At 34.1% G+C, this 15,851-nt stretch overlaps 1 protein-coding gene and 1 pseudogene across 2 annotated transcripts; both read right to left on the bottom strand.

Moving 5' to 3' along the window:
- Window positions 1–1,928: 1,928 nt before the first annotated feature.
- LOC114722044 (cytochrome P450 72A13-like) lies at window positions 1,929–5,111 on the bottom strand. Of its 2 annotated transcripts, none has more exons than XM_028907966.1 (5): window positions 5,103–5,111; window positions 3,496–3,713; window positions 3,132–3,382; window positions 2,616–3,003; window positions 1,929–2,529 (listed from the first exon to the last, which is right to left on the bottom strand). In XM_028907966.1, the coding sequence occupies exons 2-5, from the start codon at window positions 3,697–3,699 to the stop codon at window positions 2,104–2,106; spliced, it is 1,269 nt and encodes a 422-aa protein (XP_028763799.1). In that variant the 5' UTR covers window positions 3,700–3,713; window positions 5,103–5,111; the 3' UTR covers window positions 1,929–2,103. The 2 variants fall into 2 exon arrangements, with proteins under 2 accessions (XP_028763799.1, XP_028763798.1); XM_028907965.1 differs by lacking the exon at window positions 5,103–5,111 and adding an exon at window positions 3,948–4,364.
- Window positions 5,112–11,430: 6,319 nt separating this feature from the next.
- On the bottom strand, window positions 11,431–13,537 carry LOC114722021 (cytochrome P450 72A15-like; annotated as a pseudogene).
- Between the last annotated feature and the right edge of the window lie 2,314 nt (window positions 13,538–15,851).

Here is a 15,851-nt window from a genome sequence, read left to right on the forward strand (position 1 = left end):
AACTCGTTTACTTGGTTGTCTCTGCATGCTGCGGGTTCTTGGGCTATATATGGCATTTTGGGTGGGATGTATATGGAATTCTACGGGGCAACAGGGCAAGCAGTGGGGAACCATCAAATTTTGAGTTGGAGCTTAAGTAATTCGGATTTCTCAATTGGTGATGCTTTGGTGACTACAAATTTGCCTTCATCTTTATTTCTTAAGGGATCAGTTATAAGGTCAAAAGATTTTAGCATAGGAGTCAATATGGATGTCTTGTTTATCAGTGGCAGTGCTAGTGTAATGTTTGCATGTTTTCTTATATGGAAAACTAACGAGAGAGATGAGGAAGATACTAAATATCAAGAATTATTAGAATACCGTCCACACCAAATATGGCATGGGCATATTTCTGTTGCCATTGAAGAATTCCCAAACCCAAAGGTAATGGGGTTTGGAGGGCAGGGAAAATTTTATAGAGAGGGTTTACAAGATGTGATGAAAACTGCAGAAAAACAAATCCCTTATGACAGTGGTACGAAGGGAATGAGGGAATTTTTGTCTGGAAATTCAGTGACAAATTTTTTTGTAAAGCAGTTCGGCAAAATGGTTGTCGTTCATGTTGCTCTAGTTGATGTTAGTTATCATCAAGTATTTGATGTTGAGAATATTGAGAGGATCAGAAACAGACTTGGAGAGCTAGAGATCAGATTTGGTTTGGAACCAATTGTAGTGGCAGAGAAGGATTATCATGGTACTGATCTCCCAGGTATTCTACTTGGCTGGTCTTTATATTTGGTTTTTATTAGAATACAAGGGGTATTGGAATTTGTTCTGCACCAATATTTGCTGTGTAACGTTGATGGGCTTCTTTGCTATGGAGACATTATAGTGATGAGCCACCCCACATATAGAATGCCTTACTTCCCTTTAAATGGTGGGACATGCTTTATTACTATAGCGTGGGGTATACAAAAAGATTTTCCTTGCAGAATTCCTCGTGCAATTTTGATTATGAGTGCTATTATAACTTCTGGAACTTTTCACGAGGGAGTTAAGTCATGCATTTGCAATCATGTTTCTTGGACCTTTTATGATTATGTTTCTTGGAATAGTTTGGACCCTCCTACGTGGCTTATCCTTACTTGGAGCATGATGAAAAGAGGATATCTTAGGATCATAGATGTGTCCTGCAGTGGGTTCCGCGCCTATGTGTTCTGCAGGATGAGAAATGGGTACCACATATATCTAGATGTTACTGCCCAATTTCCCCATTTGATAGTCATCTCAAGGTGTTCACAATTTCGGTTTATGAAGATTTCTTTAGCCTCTTTTGTTGATCAGTGGTTAAAACATATATTTGTGGACCTTGAGGACAAGGTCCATTTTAATGGGGGAGGTAATGTCATGATCCCAAAAGAAGTGGGCTCAGAAAATGACCCAAAAAGGGAGCCCCAATCACATGTGCAGGCACAGCCAGAGGAGGAGATGGAAAACGTGAATATTCTGAGACTTGGGAGACAGTATAATAGGGACAAAATTGGTTATGGGAGGGGTGTGGATGATTTTGGATGATCTTCTCTCTCTGGTCCCACTCCTGGGAATCCTCTCTCCCTCTGCCTCTAGTCTCTTACCCTCTCCTCTGTATCTTTCCTCTGTTTCTATCAGTGTGTTTACAGTACTATTTGAATGTATTCTCATATGCCTTTGGTTATGACTGGATTGAATATTTAATACATGTTGATGATTCCATTGTGTTGAGGTATTTTGAAATTTAGATTATTACATAACGTCCTACCATATATACACTCCTCTCATTCATCATCGCACCAAAGCTTTCAACTTACCCAAGGCAATCAAAGGAAACTTTATTTCCCTCCTTTAGTAAATTTGCATCAGAAACGTGATTTTTCAGTAGACAGCAAAATTAAAACTTGCTAACAGAGCCATCTAGAAGCAGCTAACATTGTATAATCTGAATAATAGGATAATCATTCAACGACTATACAGAAAGCATATAAACACATATTCTCATGACCTACATATATAAATAGATAGATACATATGCATAAGGATAAAATTCCTTCTAAGAGTGTAACATGATGGACCTTTTAACCAATAATTCTAGAGCTTCCGTAAAATGACATGGGTGCCATGCTGAGGACGAAGGGTCAAAACCGAAAAAGGAGCATGAGCATAAGATGGAGAAAGCTCAAAAGAGAAGTTTTGGAGAATTAAGGACAAAGCCATTTTTGCTTCAAGCAAAGCAAAATTTTGGCCTGGGCATATCCTTGGACCCCAAGCAAATGGAACATATGAACCTTGGTTCTTGGTTGCTTTAGAGATTCCTTCAGAAAATCTTTGTGGCTTGAACTCCTTCGCATCTTCTCCCCATAATTGAGAATCCTGTTGTATCATAATTACTGGAATCCCAACTCGAGTTCCAACTGGTAATCTCAGATTTCCAAGTTTTGTATCTTTTGCCACGACCCTCGTCAACACAGGAGTTGAAGGGTATAACCTTAGAACCTCATACAATATCATACTTACCTAGTACACAAGCACAAATATCGTTGACTTGTTAATAATAATTTTGAATGAAATGAATCTAAAACATCATATTCATATAATTCTACCAGTTTGAGACGATTTAAGCCATCATAATCAGGTGTTTGATTGCCGAATACTTGGAAGACTTCTTCTCTTGCTCGAGATTGCCAGTTGGGATGCTTGCATAGTAACACAATTGTCCAATTAAGGAGACCAGATATTGTCTCTTGTCCTGCTACGTAGAACAATTTACATTCCTTTATGACATCTTCAATGCTCATTCCCATGTCTTTATTGTCGCCACTGTCTTTGATTTCTCTGCGATTGGATTCCAACAGTATATCTAATAGATCACCACTTGGGGCCTCTCTTGCTTTGCTAGCCTTCTCCCTTTTGTGAATGATTCCTCTCACCAACACTTGTATTTCTTTCTCAATTTCTTTCAATCTCCTGTTCAACTTAGTTGGTACAAATCTAAACAGACAAAAGCAAGATGCAATCAAAGTGAGTATAATAAAACTGTTATTTTTAACATAATTTACTAGGAATTTAAACTTGATAGCAATTTTAATTTTAAGAATTAATTTTTTCAAGCTAATTACCTCCAACCTGGGATGTAAACAGAACGAAGGACCTTGAGGGTAAGAAGAACTTGTTCAGATTGGAGTTGGAATATTTGTTGACCTTCTTCATAACTACTTCCAAAAGCAGTTCGAGAAATAACATCACTAGTCATAGTTTGAAAGAAAGGCGACATGTCCATCTCACAACAGCCACTTTCATTTTCATTGACCAATCTTACACATTTCTTTACCATTTCGTTACAACTCTCATAGAATGCTGGCAACATTAGCTGCCACAAATTTAAGCTTTGAAGTTAGAAAAGAAAAGGGTATAAATCACTCTTAAGAGAGTTTACATGGTATTAAAAAAAGGGGGGGGGGGGGGGGGGGGAGGAAAATATACCTTTAACTTCTCCAAATGAAAGGCGGGATTGATAATTCTTCTGTGTTTCAACCATTTTTCACCATTGTAGCCTATGAGTCCAGTAATTAAAAGTTTAGCGAGTGGATTGCTAGCGACCTTTTCAAATACAGAAATGTTGCTGAAAACCTCCTTTATGTCTTCTGGGTTTGTAATTGTCACCACAGGACTTGGACCAAACCACATAAAAGAATTCTTGCCTGCAATAAAAATATACCAGTAGAGATTCAAGACCACGTGAAGTGATTCTTACTACATATATCAGACATATTAGTATGGGTTCAATTAGTTCAGTGGTGAACAATACGGAGCAGTGCACAAGGCATATAGAAGAGTTTCTCCCTCAAACAAAGTACCAAGAAAATTACGGATGAAAATAAACTGCTTTACATGACAGAAGAAAGAAGCTGGGGACAACATAGGAAGGAGCATACCATAGTTTTGAATCATTTGGTGATGAAAAGGAATGATACGAGGAATGATCTCTTCGTCTAGGTTGATGGGCTTAGATTTGGCTTCTTGAATCATCTGAGCCATCTCCTTCAAGTCTCCGAACCCTAATCTGTAGGAGTTCCCCTTGAGATTCTGCCTTCTGAGACATCTCTCGAGTCGTTTCGGCCTCAGCCACAACCAATTCACCATTCTTCCGATCACTATCACTATCACAAAGATAACTATACCAGCAATAAGAGAACTTGCTACTCTCAGTGACGGAATTTCTGGAGCTTCCATGGCGGCACAGAAAGAGAAGAGAGGTTGGGGTTCAAATGATTAAACGATGAGAATCGCCCAAAGTCGATGGACCTGCGTCATAAAAATGTTATCTTGAAGAACAGAGAAGGTCCTTGGACGACCAATTCTCAGCTTGGGTCCAAGTGTTTGGTCTTCCTTTGGAGTATTATACAAGAGAGGTAGGTAGCAGCGAAATTGGCGGGCCATTTGGTCAGGTGATTGACTTTGATTCTTCATGCTCGCAATATCCCAGTGGACTGCAATTTAAAGCTAGCTTTCTTAGGGGGTGTTTGGATGAAATCAAATTATAGTTTGGAGAATAGCTTCTGGAGAATAGATTCTGGAAAGAATAGATTCTGAAAGAATAGCTTTTCTGAAAAAGTGATTCTGATAAAGTGAGAGTGTTTAGGGATGTGTTTGGATGAAACCAAACCATGGTTTGGAGAATAGCTTCTGGAGAATAGATTCTAAAAAAATAGATTTTGGGAAGAATAGATTTTGTGAAAAAGTGATTTTGAGAAGTGTGAGTGTTTGGATAGTTGTTATTAGAAGTACTTTTTATATATACAAATTGGCATAAATTAATATGATAATTATAGAAAAAATATATTTTATGATATATTTTAATTTGAAGGAATAAAATTGTTAATAATATATTTTTTATTAACATATATTAATAATATATAAGATAATATAATTAATAAATAATTAATATGTATATATATTTATAAGATATAAGATTAAATATATTTATAAAAAATATGTTTATAAAAAAAATAACAAGATACATATTCTATAGGCTCTCACATTCTCTCCTTTTTCCTCCAAAAGTAAAAAATTTCTGCTTTTCTCAAAACCATGGTTTTGAACCCAAACCATGGTTTTGATTTTTTTAAGGGTGTTTGGCTAACATTTTTCCCAAACCATGGTTTGGGTCCCAAAACCATGGTTTGAGGTGCTTGCCAAACACACCCCAAGTAAAAAACAGAGAAGATCCCAATTTAACTGGATTTGTATTTCTCCTGTTTGTGGGTCAACTCAACGGATTAAATTGTTCCTCTTTTTCTTTTCCCCCCGTCTTTTATCTTTATTTCCGTGGTTCTCTCCCTCGGACCGTTTGTCCCCGTTTTCCAACCCGCAATTGATTCAAGTAAATGTTGATTAACGTGTGGTGGAGACCAGTTGGTCCAATTCTACGGCACTGATCCATGTAATCCAACAAGCTGCTTCTCGGATTAAGGAAAAATAATTAGCCTTGCCCCAGGAAGAGAGAACTACTTCAGTTATGTAGTTCGTGCTTCTTCAATCATATTTATCATCAAAACTTAGCGCGCTACTTATATAAACCTCTGTTTTTGAGATACAAAACAGAGGTAAATCTCTATTCATATGTAAATACCTATATAAACCTCTGTTGTTAGACCAGCGACATATCTTACTTTATGGTTCTTAGACGCTAAATGAGTTGTCTGGAATATCTTGCTGAATAATTTTATTTAGTATTCTTTTTGACCTTGTTCTATTTTTTTTCATAGGATTCAATCTAAGTTATCAATCATAATTGACTAAGTTATAAGTAATTTATTATAATATTTATTTTTAAATTCATGTACTTTCAATTTATCATTATTGCCAGGACCTCATCATTGGAAAGGGGATGTTGAAAAGGTATAAGAAAAAAAATCTGATTAGGTCAAGACAAAATAAAATATACACACACACACATATGTTCAAAATCCTCACTCCGTTGGCTCAATTTCTTTTGACCATGACTCCGATGATTCAATTAAACTATCAGTGTGCTAATAACATATCGGTGCTAGTTGTGTTATTAAAGCTTGAATAATCTAACCTTTATGTGCACAAAAAATTAAAAAATACTACCTTCAGTCCAAACGAGGTCTTATGATTAAATCAAAAGTAGTAATTACTAACTGAACCAATTAAAGGCATGTAATACTATATGATTTGAATATTAGGATAACCATTACAGGAGACATACATGCATATTTTCATCACTTTTTCTTTTGGCCGGCGGCATATCATCACTTACTCACATACATACATATATGTATACATATTAAATGCACATTTAGCAGTACAAGGTTTATTATATTGAGATTATTGTTGTACAGATACACATACATATTCATAGAAGTCTCTTATGAAGAGTGTAAATGATAAACCTTTAACTAATTATTCTGGAGCTTACGTAAAATGATATGGGTGCCATGCTGAGGATGAAGGGTCATTACTAAGTAAGGGGCATGAGCATAAGATGGAAAAAGCTTAAAAGAGAAATTTTGAAGAATCAAGGACAAGGCCATTTTAGCTTCATGCAATGCAAAATTTTGAACGGGGCATATCTTTGGACTCAAAGTAAATGGAAAATATGAGGCTTGGCTATGGGTTGCTTTAGAGATTCCTTTAGAGAATCCCTGTGGATTGAATTCCTTTACATCTTATCTCCGTAGATAATTGAGTATCCTGTTGTACCATAATTATTCAAATGGCAACTTGAGTTCCAGTTGGTAAGCTCATATTTCCAAGTCTTGGATCATTTGATACGACTCTAGCCAACAAAGGAGTTAGAGGGTACTATCTCCAGTCTTATTTATAAAACTTCGTTTGTAAACTATAAATGAGATTTTATAATTAGAACCAGAAGTAAATCTAAGAATCTCATACAATATCATACTTACCTATTACACAAACAACTATTATTCTTGCATAATCAAGTATGAGAAAAATATTAACGATACTTTGAAATGACATAGAATCAATAAAAGAAATAAAGCAATAATAAAACTTCATATTCATATAGGCTTACCAATTTGAGACGATTTAAACCATCATAATTAGGTGTTCGAGTGCCAAATACTCAGAAACCTTCTTCTCTTGCTTTTGATTACCAATTGGAATACTTACAAAGTAATACCACTGTCCAATTAAGGAGAACAGAAGTTGTCTCGTGTCCAGCAAAATAAAACAATTTACATTCCTTTATGACCTCTTCAATGCTCATTCCCATGTTCTTGTTGTTGCCATTAATTGTCTTTGATTTCTCTGTGATTTGATTCCAAAAGTATATTTAATAGATCATCACTTGGGGCCTCTCCTGCTTCGATGGCCTTCTCTCTTTTGTGAATGATTCATCTCACCAGTGCTTGTATTTCTTTCTCAATTTCTTTCAACATCCTATTCAACTTAGTTAGTACAAATCTACACATACAAATATAAGTGGGGTAAAATCAATTAAGTAAGTATATGACTATTTTTTTAATATAATTTATTAGGAATTTAAACCCAATATGACTTTAAAAATTAATAATGATTTTCCCAAGCTAATAATCACCTCCAGCCTGGGATGTAAATAGAATGAACGACTTTGAGAGTAAGAAGAACTTGTTCAGATTGGAATTGGAATATTTGTTGGCCTACTTCATAACTATTTCCACAAGCAGTTCGAGAAATAACATTACTAGTCATAGTTTGAAAGAAAAACTACACATCCATCTCACAACAACTCGTTTTCATTTTCATTCACTAGTCTCACCCACAACTCTCATAGAATACTAGTAACATTAGCTGCCACAAAATTAAGCTTTGAAATTAGGGGGAAAAAAAGAAGGAATAAATGACTCTTAACAGAATTAACACATGGAAAAGTGAAAGAAAGTCTACCTTTAACTTTCTAAATAAAAGGCAGGGTTGATAATTCTTCTGTGTTTAACCCATTTTTCGCCATTGTAGTCAAATACTCCAGTAATGAGAAATTTAGCCAGTGGATTGTAAGTGGGCTTTTCAAGTACAGAAAGGTTGTTGAAAACCTCCTTTATGTCTTCTGTGTTTGCAAGTGTCACCGCTGGATGTGGACCGAACCGCATAAAGAAATTCTTACCTGCAGTAAAAATAAATCAATGCAGATTCGATCAAAACCACAAAGAGTTATGTGAATCTTTTATTTTTGGGAGTCGAACTGCATATCACTAAAACATCATATGCCATATTTTTGAATCATTTGGTGTTGAAAAGGAAGAACACCAGGAGCAATATCATCATCTAGGGTTGTGGGCTTTGAGTTTGCTTCTTGAATCATATGAAGCATCTCCTTAAAGTCTCCAAACCCAGTCAGTCTGTATGAGTTTCCTTTGAGGTTCTGTCGTCCTAAGGCATCTCTCAAGTCGTTTAGGTCTCAGCCACAAACAATTCACCACTCTTCCTATCACCATCAGTATCACTATCATCACATCATAACTATAGCAGCAATAATAGAATTTGCTACACTTAGAGAAGCCATTGCTGGGGCTTCCATGGCTGCACAAGAAGAGATCAGAGTTGGGGTCTTAGATTCCGTCACTAATTCCGTAGCTAAATTTAGTAACAGAATTTTTATCGGTAATCTGTCAGAAATTAGCAATGAAATAATTTCCGTCATTAATTCTATCGGTAATTAGCTGTTTTTTTTGTAGTGTATCAAACAGAGTGTGATTTTTAAACTTTGAAAGGTGAGGGAGGCTATATGTAAGAGAGCTAAAGTTGAGGGGAGTTATTTGTATTTGGGGCTTAAATAAATGATATAGATAGCGTCACCTTAGCCAGGTTCCCCCGTCATTTCAAGTAGAAACTAGTAAGAACGAAGCAAAATGGAACATGTGGCAAGTTGGTACACAAAAACACACACAGAATTGAATATTATTAGGGCGAAGTTTCTTCTTACCTTTGGGGTTGGTGGCCAAGACTTATTTCTAGTGATCAAAGAATCGGATTGCTGATCCAAAAAGAATCAGATCGAAGGGTCCTAGTAAGTAGTAACAGCTCGGTTTGGACAATTTGGCCCCATAAATCCGCCGACCGCCTGCGGCTTTCGTCGTCATAAAATTTGTCCTAAAAAGTCAGATACACTGGGAGGTCATCGACTTTAATATATGATTACTAAATCCGATCCCAAATATAAGACCTACTTGAGATTCAATTTGGTCATAAATATAAAACCCCAATCTACTTTGTCTGTCATATTTTATTTTTCCAAATTACTATCTCTGGTCCTATTTATAAGACCTCGTTTGTGGACTATCAAAAGATTTTATAATTAGGATTGGAGGTAATAGTTCCTATGGTAATTCTACTTGTTGAAAATCAGTTGCCATTAATACATATGATTAACAAGAATACTTTGAAAAAGATAATAAATACTATTATTTTGTTATCCTTCCCATCATGCTATTATGATATTACTATTATTGTTATGTTTGTTAGGATCGATTATCATAGAATCTTTGAATTTTATGATTGAAATATACATATTCATACACACACACATATATATGCATCGTTTTATACGCAGCCACCTTGTTATAAGAGACATCTTTTTTTTAGATGAGATAAGGGTATTTCCAAATCACATTGAACTTAAGAATATCTTTATTATGAGATTTTCATTGAAATTTATTTTTTATCATGATTTTTATGACATATATTTTTAATTCAAAACACTCCTCCAATATGTATACATTCATTCCTTTATATTTTTGTTTTTATTTTTAGGCTGCATTTTTTATCTTCTATCTGGGGCTGCTGCATATATTTTTTTGACGCGAATATATATATATATATATATATATTGATGAAAATTTATTATGTCTCATTAACTAAATCAAGACTGGCTCGCCAAAAAAAAAAAACTAAATCAAGACATCACAATGGGCTAAATTTAATGTAACTCCATTATTCAATATGGAATTAAATATAAGAGCGTTTATCAGTCAAAATCAAACTTGTTTAATTAAATTGAGCAGCCACGAATTCATGACAAATAGCAATCATGTTTATAGACAATATAAAAAGCTTAATAAGTCAAATTACATTTATGAATCGTGCAACCCAACTATTACATGCATTTATGGAAAAGACGTGATGAAGGAATATATACATTTCCCTTCTACACAAGGAATAATAATTATAGGGGACAACCACTATAAATTCTCAAAGAATTAAAATAATGACTAAAAAAATATTACTAATAACATTGATAAGTTTCAATGTAGAAAATAACAACTTCTTACTTGTTATAAAGACTTTTTAATAATTATTTTCTTTTTTGAGAATCTTATATAGTAATTCTCCATAATTATAAAAGCAATGATATACGTGCATAAGTTTAACCAGAAGATTCATGATTCAGTGTCAAGACTTAGGCGCATTTTTATAGTTCAATTAATAAGAAATTTATTTATTTATTTGGTGGATAAAAAAATCGTGAATATATATTTTTCAATGTTAAATGAAGAAAGAGTTAAAGACACTATATATACAGGGAAATGTTAAAACAAAGAATATTTAGAGAAAATAATTAATACTTTCAAACCATATGTAATAAAAGTCATGAAGGAAAAAAAATCTCATAATGCAAATCTCATAAAAATATTACCATTGAAGTTCAATTCGATCATTATATTATATTTTAGAATGATGAAGACGTTAAAAATTACTCCTCCGATAATTAATGTAAAATCTAATTAAGTAATTTGAGTAGATTAATAATAATAGTTAAATTATTTAATATAATATATTTTTTCTAAAATACCCTAAATATCTTTCTTAATTCTTTCCCTTTTTTCTATTTGATTATTGTTAAAGAAATATCAATAGGATTAATCTCAAAAAAGAAAAAATTGATAAACATGTAAAATAGGTCTTATATATAGGATTAACATCAACTTTCCAGTTAGATCCTATTAAGGACTAGAGGAGTATTGCTCAACTTCAAATAAATCTTTAGTTGTGTAATAGGAGTACAACTATGTCCAAGCTTCTGACCAGGTAGCCGGTTTTCTCAGTAAAGTCCTATCATATATACACTCTTCGCATTCATCATCAAACCAAAACTTTCATTCACCCAAAGCAATCAAAAGAACTTTTAATTTAATCTCCCGTCTTCAGTAAATTTGCTTCAGAAACATATGATGTTTTAGTACACAACAAAAGCCAAACTTACTAACAGAGCCATCTTGAAACATATAACATTGTATCATCTGAATACTAGATAGCAGGATAATCGTTCAGACGACAATAGTGACGGGAAAAGGCAAATACATACAGATTTTCATGACTTACACACATGCACACACACGTTTATGCAATAAATTATTCCTTGCGTAGTACGATGAATTTTGACTAATAAAACTAGAGCTTTCGAAAAATGATATGGGTGCCATGCTGAGGGTGAAGAGTCAAGACCGAGAACGGGGCATGAGCGTAAGATGGAGAAAGCTCAAGAGAGAAGTTTTGGAGAATTAAGGACAAAGCCATTTTAGTTTCAAGCAAGGCAAAATTTTGGCCCGGGCATATCCTTGGACCCCAAGCAAATGGAATGTATGAGTACTGGCTCTTGCTTGCTTTAGAGATTCCTTTAGAAAATCTTTCTGGATTGAACTCCTTTGCATCTTCTCCCCACAATTGAGAATCATGTTGTATCCAAATTATTGGAATCCCAACTCGAGCTCCAGCTGGTAAATTCATATTTCCAAGTCTTGTATCTTTTGATACAATCCTAGACAACATAGGAGCTGGAGGGTATAACCTAAGAACTTCGTATAATATCATGCTTACCTATTACACAAACAAAAAATATTATTGACTAAGTGTGAAAAAAGTTGTTAATGATACTTTCGAATCACATGAATATAAAACATTTAAAACATATAAAATGTCATATTCATATAGTCTTACCACTTGGAGACGATTTAAGTCATCATAATTAGGTGTTTGAGTGCCAAATACTTGAAAGATTTCTTCTCTTGCTTGAGATTGCCAACTGGGATACTGACATAGTAATACAATCGTCCAATTAAGGAGAACAGAGGTTGTCTCTTGTCCTGCTAGGTAAAACAATTTACATTCCTTTATGACATCCTCAATGGTCATTCCCATGTTCTTGTTGTTGCCTTTCTCATTGATTTCTCTCCGATTGGATTCCAAGAGTAAATCTAATAGATCATCACTTGGGGCATGTCCTTCCTCCCTAGCTTTCTCCCTTTTATGAATGATTCCTCTCACCAATACTTGTATTTCATTCTCAATTTCTTTCAATCTCCTATTCAACTTAGTGGGTACAAATCTATACATACGCAAGCATGGTGAAATAGTGAGTATATAATTGTTCTTTTTAACATAGCTTGCTAGGAATATATACTTAACAGGACTTTAATATTAATAATAATTTTTCTCTAGCTAATTACCTCCAGCCTGGTATGTAAATAGAACGAAGGGCCTTGAGGGTGAGAACTTGTTGTTCATGTTGGAGTTGAAATATTTGTTGGCCTTCTTCATAACTGCTTCCAAAAGCAGTTCGAGAAATAACATCACTGGTCATAGTTAGAAAGAAAGGCCATACATCTATTTCGCAACAGCTCCTTTCATTTTCATTCACCAATCTCACCCATTTCATTACCATCTCGTTACAACTCTCATAGAACGCAGGTAACATTAGCTGCCACAAATGTAAGCTTTGAATTTAGGAAAAAAAAAGGTATAAATCACTCCTACTTTAAGAGAATTAACACATGGAAAAAAGAAATAAAATATACCTTTAACTTCTACAAATGGAAGGCTGGGTTGATAATTCTTCTGTGTTTCATCCATTTTTCACCATTGTAGCCTATGAGCCCACTAGCTAAAAGTTCACCGAGTGGATTGTCAAAAATCTTTTCAAATACAGAAATGTTGCTGAAAACCTCCTTTATATCTTCTGGGTTTGCAATTATCACCTCAGGACTTGGACCAAACCACATAAAGAAGTTCTTACCTGCAATCAAAATAAATCAGTAGAGACGCGTCAAGACCACAGGAACTGATTCTTACTATATATCAGACATTGTTAGTATGGGTTAGGCGAACAATAATACGGAGCAGTGCATAAGGAAATATAGAAGAGTTTCATGCTCAAAGCAAGCGCCAAGTCATTCTTAAGAACAATACTTTGAAGAAAAATCACGGATGCTGGGGACAACATAGGAGGGGGTATACCATAGTTTTGAATCATTTGATGATGAAAAGGTATGATACGAGGAATGATATCATCATGTAGATTGATGGGCTTAGATTTGGCTTCTTGAATCATCTGAGCCATCCCCTTCAAGTCTCCGAACCCAAGTGTGTATGAGTTTCCCTTCAGATTCTGCCTTCTGAGATATCCCTCGAGTCGTTTCGGCCTCAGCCACAGCCAATTCACCACTCTTCCGATCACTATCACTATGACAGCGATAAGCACACCAGCAATAAGAGCATCCATGGCTGAATAGAGAGAGAACAGAGTATGAGGGACTCAAATTAAACAACGACAATCGCCGAGGATCAGTCCATGAACATGCGTCGTATATATATCTTTGAAGAAGAGAGGGTCCCAACAAGTAAAATTTTCTCTCTTTTTTGGGTCGATTCCATCAGGTAGAATTGCGGTCTTTTTCCTCTCTTCTCTCTCCCTGGTCCCTTGTCCGCATTTTGCCACATATTACCTATAAAATTTTATTTAATTTTTATTTTGATTCTAAATATAAATATAAGACCTCAATCTATTTTATCTCTTATGTTTATCTTTTTTTTTTTTCAGGTAGTCTTTTTAATAATGATAATTCCAATTAATATATTTAATTAGCAAGAATATTTTAAGAAAGATACAACTATTTATTACAAATAATTAACTTAACTTATTTTTTTAATTTACTCAAATTAGTCAACTAACTATTATATTTAGGATCAAAGTAGTATAATCTAATGATCCGACAACCAAATAAATCCGGCGGCTTTTGTCTCGAGTAACCTATCCTAACCGGTAATATACACTACTACTCTAGGAGGTCCATTGAATTTTAGTAATGTACTTGATATATGATCTAATTATTGAATTGATTTTAATTCTGAATATAAGACATATTTTTTATATTTATTAATTTTTTTAAATTACTTATACTAATACTTCTTCAATCATAATCGAGTAGGAAAATGAGAGATGATATTAAAAAAAATAATTATGGCATATTAAGAAAAAATATTATATTTCTTATAATTAACTAACTTATCTAATTTTTTCAATTTAATCAAATTAATTAAATAGATCTTATATTAAGAATAAGAGAAATGATTACATTGCTATTTGGTTTAGGAAAAAATAAGTATTTTACGGTTGAGTGTTTTGTTAATCCGTCCCATCGAGCTATTTATTATATTAGTACTATTGTTATGTTTGTTAGGATCGATTATTATAGAATCATTGAATTTTATGATTGACATATACATATATATAGCTGTAGGTGACATATGGATGCATTTTTTATTTTTTAAAGAAACGTGAAGGTAGGGACAATAGTTCACAGTAAAAACAAGGGAGATTTACATTTAAGTCCCACAGAAAAAAAATAATCACTAAAAAGTCCTAATAACAATATGAATAGCCTGTAATGACAAGTCTTACAGTGAAAATGACAGCCTATAGGACTTGTTTTTTAATTATTTTTCTTGTTTGGGACCTCATTGTAATTCTTCCTAAAAACAATGGGTTAAGGTATTCCCTTAAAAATATTAGGCATTATAAGTTTTTTTTAGTGTAAATATATCCTGAAAGTTAAAAGTTGTAATAATATTGCTTTTTAATATTAAAAATTTTAACAGTCAACCTCACTATTTTAATGATTAGTATTATTTTTTTAAAAATAATATTTTTAGATAATACTATCTTAAGTATAGCGGGGTTATTTATAAGACATTCAATCTTTTATGATTTTTCTTCGATTTTTGAGTTGCAATTTTTTTTTTCTTTTTAGAGCTGTTATATATTTTTTTTTATGTGAATACTTATATTAATAATATAAAGGCTTGATTGATTACTCAGGCCTTGTGAAGAAGATTGGGAAAATTACACTCATGTCCCACAGAGCACAATTAATATCAAAAAGGTCCCTCGAAATCGCGAAATGATTCTGAAGTCCTCAGGGACCTGTGTGTAATTAATTCTAATTGTGAAATTACGTAGTTACCCTTGTTAATTTGAACCTATTTACAACCTCAACAGTGACTGTTAACAACCCGAGAAGAGGTGGTTAACAACCTCAACAACGCCCCTGGTATTCCATAGAGTGAGTTGTCATGAGCATTGCTGAGGTTGTCAATCACGTCTTCTCGGGTTGCTAACAGCCACTGTTGAGATTGTAAACGAATTGCTGCAATAAAATTAGAACCTATTTACAACATCAACAGTGGCTGTTAACAACCCGAGAAGAGGTGGTTAACAACCTCAACAACGCCCCTGGCATTCCACAGAGTGAGTTGTCATGAGCACTGCCGAGGTTGTTAATCACGTCTTCTTGGGTTGTTAACAGCCACTGTTGAGATTGTAAACGAATTGTTGCAATAAAATTAACAGGGGTAAGTAGGTAATTTCATAATTAGAATTAATTACACATAGGTCCCTGGGGACTTCAGAATCATTTTGCGATTTCATGGGACCTTTTTGATATTAATTGTGCTCTGTGAGACCTGAGTGTAATTTTCCCAAGAAGATTTTCTAACTAGGTTGCAATTGCTCCGCCATAAATCCGCCGGCGCCTTTT

This window comes from Neltuma alba, unplaced genomic scaffold, assembly GCF_004799145.2.
Source record: "Neltuma alba isolate B1F8T4 unplaced genomic scaffold, ASM479914v2 tig00012081_pilon, whole genome shotgun sequence".
In the NCBI taxonomy this organism is placed as follows: Eukaryota; Viridiplantae; Streptophyta; class Magnoliopsida; order Fabales; family Fabaceae; genus Neltuma; species Neltuma alba.

Excerpts from the sequence above, each read along its gene's own strand:
- LOC114722044 (XM_028907965.1), bottom strand. The coding sequence starts at position 4,245 with ATGGAAGCTCCAGAAATTCCGTCACTGAGAGTAGCAAGTTCTCTTATT. Across the intron at positions 3,383-3,495 it reads TTCATTTGGAGAAGTTAAAG|CTAATGTTGCCAGCATTCTA; the intron begins GTATATTTTCCT and ends AATTTGTGGCAG. Across the intron at positions 2,530-2,615 it reads GCTTAAATCGTCTCAAACTG|GTAAGTATGATATTGTATGA; the intron begins GTAGAATTATAT and ends CTTGTGTACTAG.